This window comes from Gopherus flavomarginatus, chromosome 19, assembly GCF_025201925.1.
Source record: "Gopherus flavomarginatus isolate rGopFla2 chromosome 19, rGopFla2.mat.asm, whole genome shotgun sequence".
NCBI lineage: Eukaryota > Metazoa > Chordata > Testudines > Testudinidae > Gopherus > Gopherus flavomarginatus.
In genome coordinates this window covers 2,336,411-2,348,436 of record NC_066635.1, presented here as the reverse complement: position 1 = coordinate 2,348,436, position 12,026 = coordinate 2,336,411, and the positions used below count along the sequence as shown (strand labels likewise).

At 53.7% G+C, this 12,026-nt stretch overlaps 3 protein-coding genes across 4 annotated transcripts in view; 2 read left to right on the top strand and 1 right to left on the bottom strand.

Moving 5' to 3' along the window:
• Nucleotides 1-12,026, bottom strand: part of LOC127037470 (claudin-3-like) — a 134,986-nt gene that overhangs the window by 39,746 nt on the left and 83,214 nt on the right. The gene's annotated exons all lie outside the window — the stretch shown is intronic.
• The window catches only part of LOC127037469 (claudin-4-like), a 30,133-nt gene that overhangs the window by 11,089 nt on the left and 7,018 nt on the right, over nt 1-12,026 (top strand). The gene's annotated exons all lie outside the window — the stretch shown is intronic.
• LOC127037471 (claudin-4-like) lies at nt 4,382-5,627 on the top strand. The gene has a single exon (XM_050929231.1). The coding sequence runs from the start codon at nt 4,438-4,440 to the stop codon at nt 5,065-5,067; it is 630 nt and encodes a 209-aa protein (XP_050785188.1). The 5' UTR covers nt 4,382-4,437; the 3' UTR covers nt 5,068-5,627.

Here is a 12,026-nt window from a genome sequence, read left to right as displayed (position 1 = left end):
TTGAACGGAACGACAAATTAATTTCTTTTTTATTGTTAGCTGCAAGATTTTGTAGCTCTTAGGAGCCTCCACTGCTCCTGTTTTGTTGTCTTGTTTTATGATGAAAATAAGATCACAGTTTTTTAAAATATGGAGCTAAAAAATGTGTAACCCACACACCTCCTGGGTGTGGTGCTCTGTCCTCTCTAGTGGTGCTGAGAGAGAGATTAATGAGTCTGCTTCAGCCTTAGCTAAGGCCCAGGTGGCTTTTAGCTCATGTGGTAGAGGCTCATGCAATAAGCTACAGAGGTTCCAGGTTTGATCCTGACTAGTGGAGTCTGTCAATGTTACAAATTCAGACCTTTTATTTTAACTGGGAACACACATTTTTTTTCTGAATCAGAACCAGGAGCTAGGACAAAGCTGGGGTTCAGGGTCAGTACCAGTTTTACTCCCTGAGAGAGAGGTAAAATAAATAAAATAAAATATGGAGATACACCTATCTCATAGAGCTGGAAGGGACTTTGAAAGGTCATTGAGTCCAGCCCCCTGCCTTCACTAGCAGGACCAAGTGCTGATTTTGCCCCAAATCCCTCCCTCAAGGATTGAGCTTATAACCCTGGGTTTAGCAGGCCAATGCTCAAACCACTGAGCTACCCCCTCCCCTGTTTAGAGAGTGGCAGTTAAGCACCCGAGTCCCCCTTGAGACTCCCACCCCTAGCATAAAATAGTGAGTTTGTGGTCTAGGGGCAGGAACTAGGACTCACCAAACAGCCATTACATGGGAACAAGGTTTAACAGTGCTGAGCAGGGCAGGATTCAGGCTCTGTACTCATTAGCAGTGTCCTGAGGCCATCAGTTCCCCCATGAGCACTTATCTTCATGAATGAGACTGTTTTCAGGAAAAGTAAGTTCTGACCTGTTTGGATCTTACACAGGCCCCATCTCCCCTTTCCAGACAAACAGGTAAAATCTCCCACACGCTGCCATCCTTCTCAAACAGTCTACAATGAAGTGTCCCACCCTATTCTTAAAGTGCAGCTCCCATTAACCACAATACAAACACTAACAATGCAACAGCAAAACGTGTATTAAGATAACATCCAAATTCACTTCCAAGTAAAGAAGTGTTACACTAATCCAACAATTTCTGCAGGTTTCTTTGTGCATATTTTTTCAGCACTATATGGGATATCCAGAGTTTGAACATCTAACTTTCAGTTCTACAACCCAGCTTCTACTTCACTTAGAGAAGCACCTGATGGGCCAGAGGAGTGTGCTGTTAGCAAGTATGTGAGCCAGTGGGTGCCCACAGTGGTCTCCTGGCTATAGTGAGTGTAGCCGCCTGCATGGAACTTGTCTGCGTGCACATGGCTAGAGTGTCAGTTGCAGCAGCTCTCTAAATAGTTCTCTTAAGAAAGAGCGAGGTTAGTTTTGCAAGCATGGCGTCCTCCCATGTTATTACCAAGCAGGCAGTACGCGGCCTAGACAACATAGTCAATTGCAGCACTGCCTTTGTCTGGGTCATCTGGCTGACTGACCCCTAACTCTCTGTATGTACAAGCAGAAGCCTTTATTGCTTAAACTGTATTAGCGTGGAAGCAGTTGCATTCATAAACCTCTTTATGTCATCTAGTCACTAGGGGTTGACACCAAGCCAGACTGGGTTAATGTGGGTTACAGAAAGTACTGTGCTGATATAGACCTTCTGAGTGGCAAAATGAATGTGCCTGCTTCATCTGTTGTGTTAGAGGCCTGGGTTCTGTTCCAAGCTGTATCTGATGTGACCTTTTCTCAGGTACCTTATCTGTTAAACACATAAGTGATAGTTGTCCCCAAGGCACAGTGCGATGCCTAATAAGGGTAGCGAAGTGTCCAGCAATATTAACAGCCATCAGTAGATGACTAGAACTCATGCTTTCTGGGCTTATATTATTGTGAATTTTCCATTAGGCTACTAAAGAAGGTGATATGCCTTTGCTCTGCTTATAAGAGTTCCTCTTGATAGTCTCTGCCTGCTACTCCTGAGTCCCTAAATGCATGTCAGTCATCTGTATCCAGGTGGTGACGTAAGGGGAGCATCAGGAGAACTGTGGCTGTGGAAGGATCACAGTGGAGGTGACAATAACTAAGGTGATTTAACTGTTGGGCTTTTGTTTGTTGTCTAGATAAGTCTCTGGTCTCCATGCTGTCACACTGCCCTAGCCTTGGGCCTTGAGGAGAAGCTGGAGCTCACAGTTTGTTCCTTGGGGTCTCCTCCCACACTGCAGGATCCCCATTCCTCACAAGGATACTCTGCTGTTTTCCTGCAGCATCTGTGATCCCCATTGCTCGCTAGGCTGAATTCAGGGAGCTGGGGGCACTGGGTCCTGTTGTCCTGCCATTCCCAGACAGTTCCTCCCGGATGGTGAGATGCAGGGGCATGGGGGAGGTTCTTCTCAGTGGGTAGGCTCTGATTTCTGGATGAGATACTTGGCATGAGTGGCCACTGGGTGCATGCCTGGTCTGGTGTCGTGCTGGTCTCTGGGAAGGACCAAGGGTTCAGGACTCTGCTCCTGGCGTTCTCCCAGGAACTGCCCATTTTTCACTCTCTGGGTCTGGGCAGTGGTCATGGCTGCCTCGAAACCACAGCGATGGGTGTGCAGAAATGCCTAGCTAGCTAGAGGGGTTTGTCTGGGGATGGATAGAGATTTACGGGCAAGAGAGACCATTTCTCCATTGTCTTCTATCCCCCCAAGTACCTGTGACTTCTCCATTGCCAGCTGGTGGCTCTGCAGGGCTGTGAAGCTTGGGGCCCAGCTGTCTCTTCTGCAGTGGATTTCCCTTCGGAAGCAGCGTAAGATCCCGTTTGTGTCCCAGCCCAAGCTAAGGCTGTGAGTCAGCAGGAACTAGCTGTGCTCCCAATGAGCGCACCCCATGACATGGACCCATTGTTACCTGGGGTGGCGTGGGGAAGTAGATCTGTCTTGGGCTCCCCAACACCCCTCCTGGGCCAGGCCCGTGATCTCCTGCGCCTTTGCCCTGATAGCAAGGGTTTCTCAGCCAGGTGTACAGACCCAAGAGATTGCTACAGCCCAGCTATCAGCCCCAGACACCCCAGGGCAAAAGGCCAGTCTGCACCGCTCCCTGCCCCAGTCTGTCTGTTCCTCCCTCAGCCTCTCTCTGGGCAGGGATGCTGAGAAATGGCCTCCCAGCAGCATTCTGGGCTGAGTCAGTGATTGGGACGGCAGGGTGGTGTGATGGCTGCAGGCACCTGTGTGACACTGCTGTGCTGGGGAGGAGAGAGAGAGGGAGGGATGCTGTGTGATGACAGTCCACAGAAAGCTCTTGTGTGCAGTGCTTGTTCACTGGGATCTGCCCAGCCCTTCCTCTCTGGCAATCCTGCAGCAGCCAGCAGCTCAGACCGGTTTGGGGCTCTCAGTGATTGGCAGGGCCAGACACACTGTGGACACCACATCCCTGAGGCCTGATTCATATCTGGATGCTGTCAACAACCAGCCTTGGTACAAACGAGGACAGCAGCTTGTGCTCTGTCTGCTGGGACTGGGCGGAACCAGGTGACAGGCTCCCAGCAGTACACACCACAGTGGGCTGTGCTGAAGAGGGGCTGCCCAGTGGGGAGGGGCATAGAAGGTAATCAGTGACAGCTGTGGAGAGCGCAACCCTATAACAGCAGCGACCCCCGGGAGCGCCATTCTACAAGGGGCGGAAACTGAGGCACGACATGGCCAAAATCACACAGTGGATCAGTGGCAGAGGTGGGAACAGAGCCCAGACTCCTGTTCCAGCACTTAGACCAGGAGTTCTCAAACTGGGGGTCGGGACCCCTCAGGGGGTCGCAAGTTTATTGCATGGGGGGGTCACAAGCTGTCAGCCTCTACCCCAAACCCTGCTTTGCCTCCAGCATTTATAATGGTGTTAAATATATTAAAAACAATGTTTTAAATGTATAATGGGGGATGCACGCAGAGGATTGCTGTGTGAAAGGGGTCATCAGTACTAAAGTTTGAGAACCACTGACTTAGACCCTCTCTGCAAGCTTCCTCCCCTCCACCTGCAGAGCCTGCTTCCCCCCCGCATTACCTGGGGGGCTTTTTCCAGATGGAACTTAAGCAAAGATGGGTAAAATCCTAATTTAGGACAAATGGAGGGAGGTGTAAGGTCGCCTAGCTGTGTGCCCCTGGGAGCAGACTCCATGGCAGGGCGTGAGAGCTGGTCCCTCAGTAATCTGTCCTGGAGCACCACTGCTGTGGTGAGAATGCAGAGCCCAGGAATCCTGGGGAACCAGTTTTACACATTTTGTCTGTGCAAAGTGGATGGAGCAAGGGGGATGAAACTCCACCCACTGCAAAGGCATATAACTTCTCCAAATGGTCCAGCCGTGGAGCATTGCACCTTCGCTTCCAGGGACGCCAGTCAGCTCTGTCTGGGCTTGTGCGAGGCAGAGAGCAGGGAGTGATGGCTTCGATGGGGCTGCAGGTTCTGGGCATTGCCCTCTCTGTCATTGGCTGGCTGGGCACCATCCTGTGCTGTGGGCTCCCCATGTGGAGGGTGACAGCCTTCATCGGGAACAACATTGTGGTGGCTCAGATCATCTGGGAGGGGCTGTGGATGAACTGCGTGGTGCAGAGCACGGGCCAGATGCAGTGCAAGGTCTACGACTCCATGCTGGCGCTGCCCCAGGACCTGCAGGCGGCGCGTGCCCTGGTGGTGATCGCCATTGTGTTGGCCGTGCTTGGCCTCCTCCTGGCCATCATTGGAGGGAAATGCACCAACTGCGTGGAGGACGCTTCTGCCAAAGCCAAAATCATGATTGTCTCTGGGATCATCTTCATCATTGCTGGCATCATGATCCTCATCCCTGTCTCCTGGTCAGCCAACAACATCATCCGGGATTTCTACAACCCTATGGTCACCGAGGCGCAGAAGAGAGAGCTGGGGGCCTCCCTGTACATCGGCTGGGCTGCATCTGCCCTCCTGCTCATCGGGGGGGCCCTGCTCTGCTGCAGCTGCCCCCCCCGGAATGAGAAACCCTACTCTGCCAAGTACACGGCTACTCGCTCGGTGCCAGCCAGCAACTACGTCTAGGGACCGCACATGCTCCGTGCCTCCACCACCCCAGGGGCCACCCCTCCCACTCCAGCAAGACAATCAAGGAGCTGCCATCCTGTCCAGATCCAGCCCACTGCTCTGCTTGTACCTTGTGCCTCTGCCTGAGCCCAGCTCTGCCCCTGTGGCCCTGGACTTGATGGCTGAACACAGACAGAAGCTGGCAAGGAGCTTCCCTGAGGAGAAGACTGTGGCCTTTCCATGGGCAGGGGCCTTGGCGGAGCGGCTCAGCCTCCTGAAAGCAGAAGCCCCACGGTGCCAGGGCTGGCTGGCTGCTCAGACACGCCCTCAGCACATCCCTGGCTGACAGGTGCAGCCGGTGAGTGGCTGCACGGGCCCCAGTGCTAAGAATCTGCCACTGCAACTTGTTTGTGCCAGTGCACAGAGATCTCCTGGATTCCCCAAGGTCACCTGAGCGAAGCCAGCCCGGGCTTGGACCTGGCTGCCAGTCAGGGCTCTGCTGGGATCTCCCCACGGCACGGCTAGCTCCGGCGTTGTCAGCCAGCCCCCTCGCAGCTCTGGCATCACCTGTGCCCACTCAGGAGGGGGAGGTGGGGGAGGGGGAGGGGTGCACTGGGGGATATGGGCGGGGGCGGGGGGGGAGGGTAGTAAGAGAGGTTGCAGTTGCTTCTCTGTTTCCCTTGAGATTTCAGCTGGTTCTTTAATCCAAGTTAAAATGGAGAATAGATAGAAACCGTCCCTGACTACTCTGGCAGCGCCATGCTTCAGGGGGACAGAGATGATGCTGGGGCAGGGCAGGTCCTCCCTGGGAGCAGTGAGGAAGGAAAGCCGCAGCGAGGCCCAGGCCTTGCCATTCCTCCTCTGCAGTGCCTGAGGGAAGGGTGGGGGCCGCTAGGCCTCCTTCCAGTACCAGAATTCGGGTCTCCAGCAGGTGCTGGCGTTTCGGACGGGCCCTTGCACAGGGGTCAAAGCAGGAGCTTTCACTCTGAGACTAGCTCATTAGAGTGAAACTGCAACAGGGCCCCTTTGTGTGTCCATGTGTCTGTCAGTGTCTCAGGCTGGGCATGCGTCATGTCTCCGTGGCTGCGTTTCTGTCTGTGTCTCTGGGTGTGTCTCTGGGTTTCTGTGTGTGCCTGTCGACTGGCAGTGTTGTCGTTCAGTGCGTGTCTCTGTCTCACTCTCTAGGGAATCTGTCTTGCTCTTGGTGGCTCTGGTCAGGTCTACACTAGAAACTTCTGCTGGTAGCGCAGTGTCACGTAGGGGTGTGATTTGTACCACATTTCTGTGTTGACAGAAACTGCAGAGTAGGCTCAGGAATACCAGCAAAAATGTCCTTTGCTGGCATAGCTGATTTCTCTCAGGGAGCCATGCTAAGCTGTATTGGCTGCAGCACCCTTGCTGGACAAGCTGCAGCTCCCTTGGGAGGTTTGCCCCCACGGCAGTACCGATAGAGCCATACTGGCCAACACTCCGAGTGGAGACAGGGCTCTGGCCTGCTCTTAGTATCCGTCAGACAGTGGTTGGTTCCGATGGCCCATCCTGAGGGGCTGGGCTGCTGAGCAGGCAGCTGTTTCCCACCGGCCCACCCGTGCTGTGTGTTTCTGCTTTGACCCATTCTCAGGCCTGTATTTGTTTAGCTGCACCTGTGATTTCTGTGTCAATGGCACCCGCAGGAGGGGCAGGGCTGGGGACTGGATGTCAGTGGCCCAGCTGGGCAAACCGGTTTGGGAGGTGGAAGCAGAGCCAGGCAGGTTGAGCAAGAGCAGAAAGGAAAGGTGCTTCCTCTGGTGGCGCACACCCTCCCTGGGAGCCGGCTGCCGCCCATGTCTCGCTCCGGCTGAGTCTGGAACAGGTCAGCTGCACCCTGACCACTGCAACAGGGACAGCCTGGAGGCTGTCCAGATTAGTCAGCTGGCTACAGCTCTCGTGGGCTACCATCCCTGGGGAGGGGCAAAGCCACTGCAACAGGCACCCAACGAGGCACCGGGCACATCCTGTGGCCTGACATTGGCTCCCAATTATACAGACTAGACCAGGCAGCTCCAGGGCTCGCCTCTGGGAAGGGCCCCCCCCCGTAGGTGTGGCTGATTTGCTTCCCCAGTGGAGACCCATAGGTTGCCCCCGAGAGCTGGAGCATGGGGCAGAGCTCTGCTGATGACAAGCAGAGTGGCTGGCTCTGGGGCTGGGAGTGCCAGGAGGAGGATGGGTGGTGCAAGCAGGGGCACTGGGATGCCAGGAGAGTGCTGGAAGGGGGTTGTGCCTCAGAGTGACATGGGAGCCCCCTTCCACAGACGGGGGCCAGGCTGTGATCTTCCTGCCGATGTGAAATGTTAATAAATGAGTGCGATTTTCTACATTAAACTGCAGCTGCTCCAAGCCCTGCTGTGCTGTGTCTCGTTTCCCCATCCAATGAAGGTGGGCTGAGCCTGTGGCCCACGCCTTGCGGCAGCTCGTTCACAGACGCTGTAGGCAGCTATGGGGCATGGGGCAGGGGATGGATCAGGGGGTTCCAGCATCAGGGGTGCAGGCCTGGTACAGTAGCAACACTTGTCTTGAACTACTCGCCCGGGCCAGTGCTCCCCATACATCCCACATCCCCACCTAGAGACACACCCATGGCTTGTGCTCCCCACAAACCCTACGTCCCCCCATTCAGAGCCCCGGCCCGGCCCTGGCCTGTGCTCCCCACACACCCCACATCCCTCCTCCGGAGCCCTGCCCCCGGCCTGTGCTCCCCACACACCCTACACCCCCCCCTCCAGAGCCCTGCCCCCGGCCTGTGCTCCCCACACACCCTACATCCCCCCCTCCAGAGCCCCATCCAACTCCCAGCCTGTGCTCCACACACACCCCACATCCCTCCTCCGGAGCCCCACCCCCGGCCTGTGCTCCACACACACCCCACATCCCCCCCTCCAGAGCCCCACCCCTGGCCTATGCTCCTCACACACCCTACATCCCCCTCTCCAGAGCCCCACCCCCGGTCTGTGCTCCCCACACACCCTACATCCCCCTCTCCAGAGCCCCACCCCCGGTCTGTGCTCCCCACACACCCTACATCCCCTCCTCCGGAGCCCCACCCCCGGCCTGTGCTCCCCACACACCCTACATCCCCCCCTCCAGAGCCCCATCCAACTCCCAGCCTGTGCTCCACACACACCCCACATCCCTCCTCTGGAGCCCCACCCCCGGCCTGTGCTCCACACACACCCCACATCCCTCCTCTGGAGCCCCACCCCCGGCCTGTGCTCCACACACACCCCACATCCCTCCTCTGGAGCCCCACCCCCGGCCTGTGCTCCACACACACCCCACATCCCTCCTCTGGAGCCCCACCCCCGGCCTGTGCTCCACACACACCCCACATCCCTCCTCTGGAGCCCCACCCCCGGCCTGTGCTCCACACACACCCCACATCCCTCCTCTGGAGCCCCACCCCCGGCCTGTGCTCTCCACACACCCCAGGTCCCTTCTTCCAGAGCCCCACCCAACTCCCAGCCTTTGCTCCACACACACCCCACGACCCCCCCTCCAGAGCCGCACCCCGCTCCTAGCCTGTTCTTCCCACACACTCTGCCACCTCCCCAGTTGCTGGGCCTGGGCCTGATTGCTGATTGGGACAGTTTATCAGAGACTGTGGTGGATTCATAGAATCATAGAATATCAGGGTTGGAAGAGACCTCAGCAGGTATCTAGTCCAACCCCCTGCTCAAAGCAGGACCAACCCCAACTAAATCATGCCAGCCAGGGCTTAGTCAAGCCGGGCCTTAAAAACCTCTAAGGAAGGAGATTCCACCACCTCCCTAGGGAACCCATTCCTGTGCTTCACCACCCTCATATTGAAATAGCTTTTCTTAAAATTCGACCTAGACCTCCCCCACTGCAACTTGAGACCATTGCTCCTTGTTCTGTCATCTGCCCCCACTGAGAACAGCTAAGCTCCATCCTCTTTGGAAGCCCCCTTCAGGTAGTTGAAGGCTGCTATCAAATCCCACCTCACTCTTCTCTTCTGCAGACTAAACAAGCCCAGTTCCCTCAGCCTCTCCTCGTAAGTCATGTGCCCCAGCCCCCTGATCATTTTCATTTCCCTCCGCTGGCCTTTCTCCAATTTGTCCACATCCCTTCTGTAGTAGGGGAGGTGGGGGGCAAAACCGGACGCAATACTCCAGATGTGGCCTCACCAGTGCCAAACACAAGGGAATAATCACTTCCCTCGATCTGCTGGCAACGCTCCTACTAATACAGTCCAATATGCTGTTAGCCTTCTTGGCAACAAGGGCACACTGCTGACTCATATCCAGCTTCTCATCCACTGTAATCCCCAGGTGTAATCAAAGGTACTGCCTGTTTTTCAGTGAAGACAGGCTGTATTTCTCAAAGCTCTGCTCTGGGAATGACTGTGGGGCACGTCTCTGGCCTATGTTATATAGCAGGCCAGGCTAGATTGTCGCAGTGACCCTTTTGGCCTGGGAACGCAGGAGTCTGGAATGGGCAGTGGGACTCTGCTAAGGAAGACTGGGGCACAGGGCTTGCTGGGTGAGGCAGCAGGCAGGCTACTGGGGAAATGAAGAGTCGTCCCCTTGGGGGTGGCAGAGGTCAGGCTGGGGCCACCCTTGAGGTCTCAGTGCTCTGAGAGTACGTCTGCACTGCAGATGGGCGTGAAGCACCCAGCCCACACCACTAGCTCGAGCTAGTGAATTAAAAAGAACGGTGTGGTCTGCACGCTGAGCTAGTGCGAGTCTGTCTGCCCAGCTGGGAATCATAGCACCTAGTTGCAGTGAGGTCTGCTATGCCAGCCCCGTCCTCAGGTCCATTGTGGCCCCAACACCTCTGCTGACAGGCCTTCCGTCTCACCTCGGGTCTAGGTGAGTGACGAGCTGAGGGAGCTCGTGTCAGGGGGACGCATGGCCCTGAGGAGAGCTGCTTCCGCATTCGCTGCTGGCTGTGGGGGCAGCAAGGTTGTCTCCTCACTGGTGCTGTCCCCATGTCGCGCCCTCAGGACTCGCTGACCCCTGGCTTAGAAGGGGATAAGGGTGCCACACACTGGAGTATGATCTTTATTTCCTGGCCCCAGCCACCTGCCATGGTCAGGGCTACAAAGGTTATATCCTGGTCACCTTGTTATCAGTTATACCTCAAATAATATGGCCACTGATTAGTTCATCTGTTAATTGTTTCATTTCACAAGATTTAGCTTTATTACATAGGCCAGCAGATTTGCCAGCCCCCTGAGCTCCAAAATAACAAAGCCAGACCCCCCAAATCATGAGACTTTTACAAAATTGTAAGTTGGGGTCTCTGTTTACCTGCTGGACTTGGGGGAGCCCATTTTCCAGCTTTTCTCTGCAACCAGGGGACTAGAAAATCACTTTTTAAAAATGAAAGCGGAAATTCTCCCATAATCACAGAACTCCAGGATCTGGTGCTTCAGTAACAACATCAAACATCACAAGACTCACCATAAAATCACAAGAGATGGCAACACTCGTGCATCTGTGACGTGCTCCAGGGGCTCATGTGGCCGCCAGCCTCTAGTGAAGAGACTGTGCCTTTCCTGAGTGACGTTCTGGCCTGGGGCACAGTATATTGGGCACTGCTGAATGGCTTTGTTGAGAGGTTTGCAGTCCTCTCACACTCCCACTGGGGCTCACTGTAGATCTCCAGCACCTCTGCACCTGCCACATAGAGCAGGGAGAAGGATTTCACCCTCCCTGGCTTCTCTGTAATTCCACTTGCTGCAGCTGCCTCCTCCAGTTCTCTCACAAGTTCCCTTCCCGTCTGAGTGAGGCAGGTTCATAGATTAATAGATTTCAAGGCCAGATGGGATCATTGTGATCATCTAGTCTGGCTCCTGTATACGCAGGTGAAAGTAAGCCGGTATGCCATACCGGGTCAGCCTGGCTTCCCCAGGGGGCAATTTTTAGGGCCTGAGGCTCCAGCAGGAGCTCTCCCATGATGTAAGTGTGAATGACATTCCTTGTCCCTAGATGTATCCATTTACATTCAGCCGTATTAAAATGCGCATTGTTGGCTTGGGCCAACCTTACCATGTGATCCAAATTGCTCCGTGTCAGAAACCTGTCCTCTTCATTATTTACCATGCCCTCCATCATTGTGTCATCTACAAACTTTATCCATGATGATTTTATGTTTTCTTCGAGGTCGTTAATAAAAATGTTAAATAGCCTAGGGCCAAGAAAGACCCCTGCAGGATTCCACTAGAAACACATGGTGCAATGATGCTTCCCAATTTACAATTACACTTTGAGACTCATTAGTTAACCAGCTGTTAATTAATTTCATGTGTACCATTTTAGTTTTGCATCTTTGTAGTTTTTTAATGAAAATGTCATGCGGTACCAAGTCAAATGCCTTTCAGACGTCTAACTCTATTATATCAAAATTATTACCGTCATCATCTAAACTTGTAATCTCATCAAAGAAGATATTTAGTTAGTGTGACAGGAACTATTTTCCGTAAACCTGGGGATACACAGAGGTCTTCTGGGGGTCCATCAACTCATCTAGGTATTTGCCTAGTTTTACAACAGGCTACGCAAAAACCACTAGCAAAGTTGGTAGAAACTAAAATTTCATACAGTCTATGACTTGTTTATCCTGCCCTATATGCTATACGCTGAAATGTAAGTACAATATTGATATTTCAGTTGATTTATCTTATAACTCTATGGTAAAAATGAGTAGGTATGCAATTTTTCAGTCAAGTGTGCTGTGACACTTTTGTATTTTTATGTCTGATTTAGTAAGCAGGTAGTTTTTAAGTGAGGTGAAATTTGGGGTACGCAAAACAAATCAGACTCCTGCAAGGGGTACAGTAGTCTGGAAATGTTGAGAGCTACTGCCAAAAACCCATGTTAATTGGCATTAATTACATTACTCTCTTTTACATTACTCTAATCAAATCCCATATCGCCTGCTCCATTATCTTGCCTGGGATGGATGTAAGCCTAATAGGC

Coding starts and splice junctions, on each gene's coding strand:
- LOC127037471 (XM_050929231.1), top strand. CDS start 4,438: ATGGCTTCGATGGGGCTGCAGGTTCTGGGCATTGCCCTCTCTGTCATT.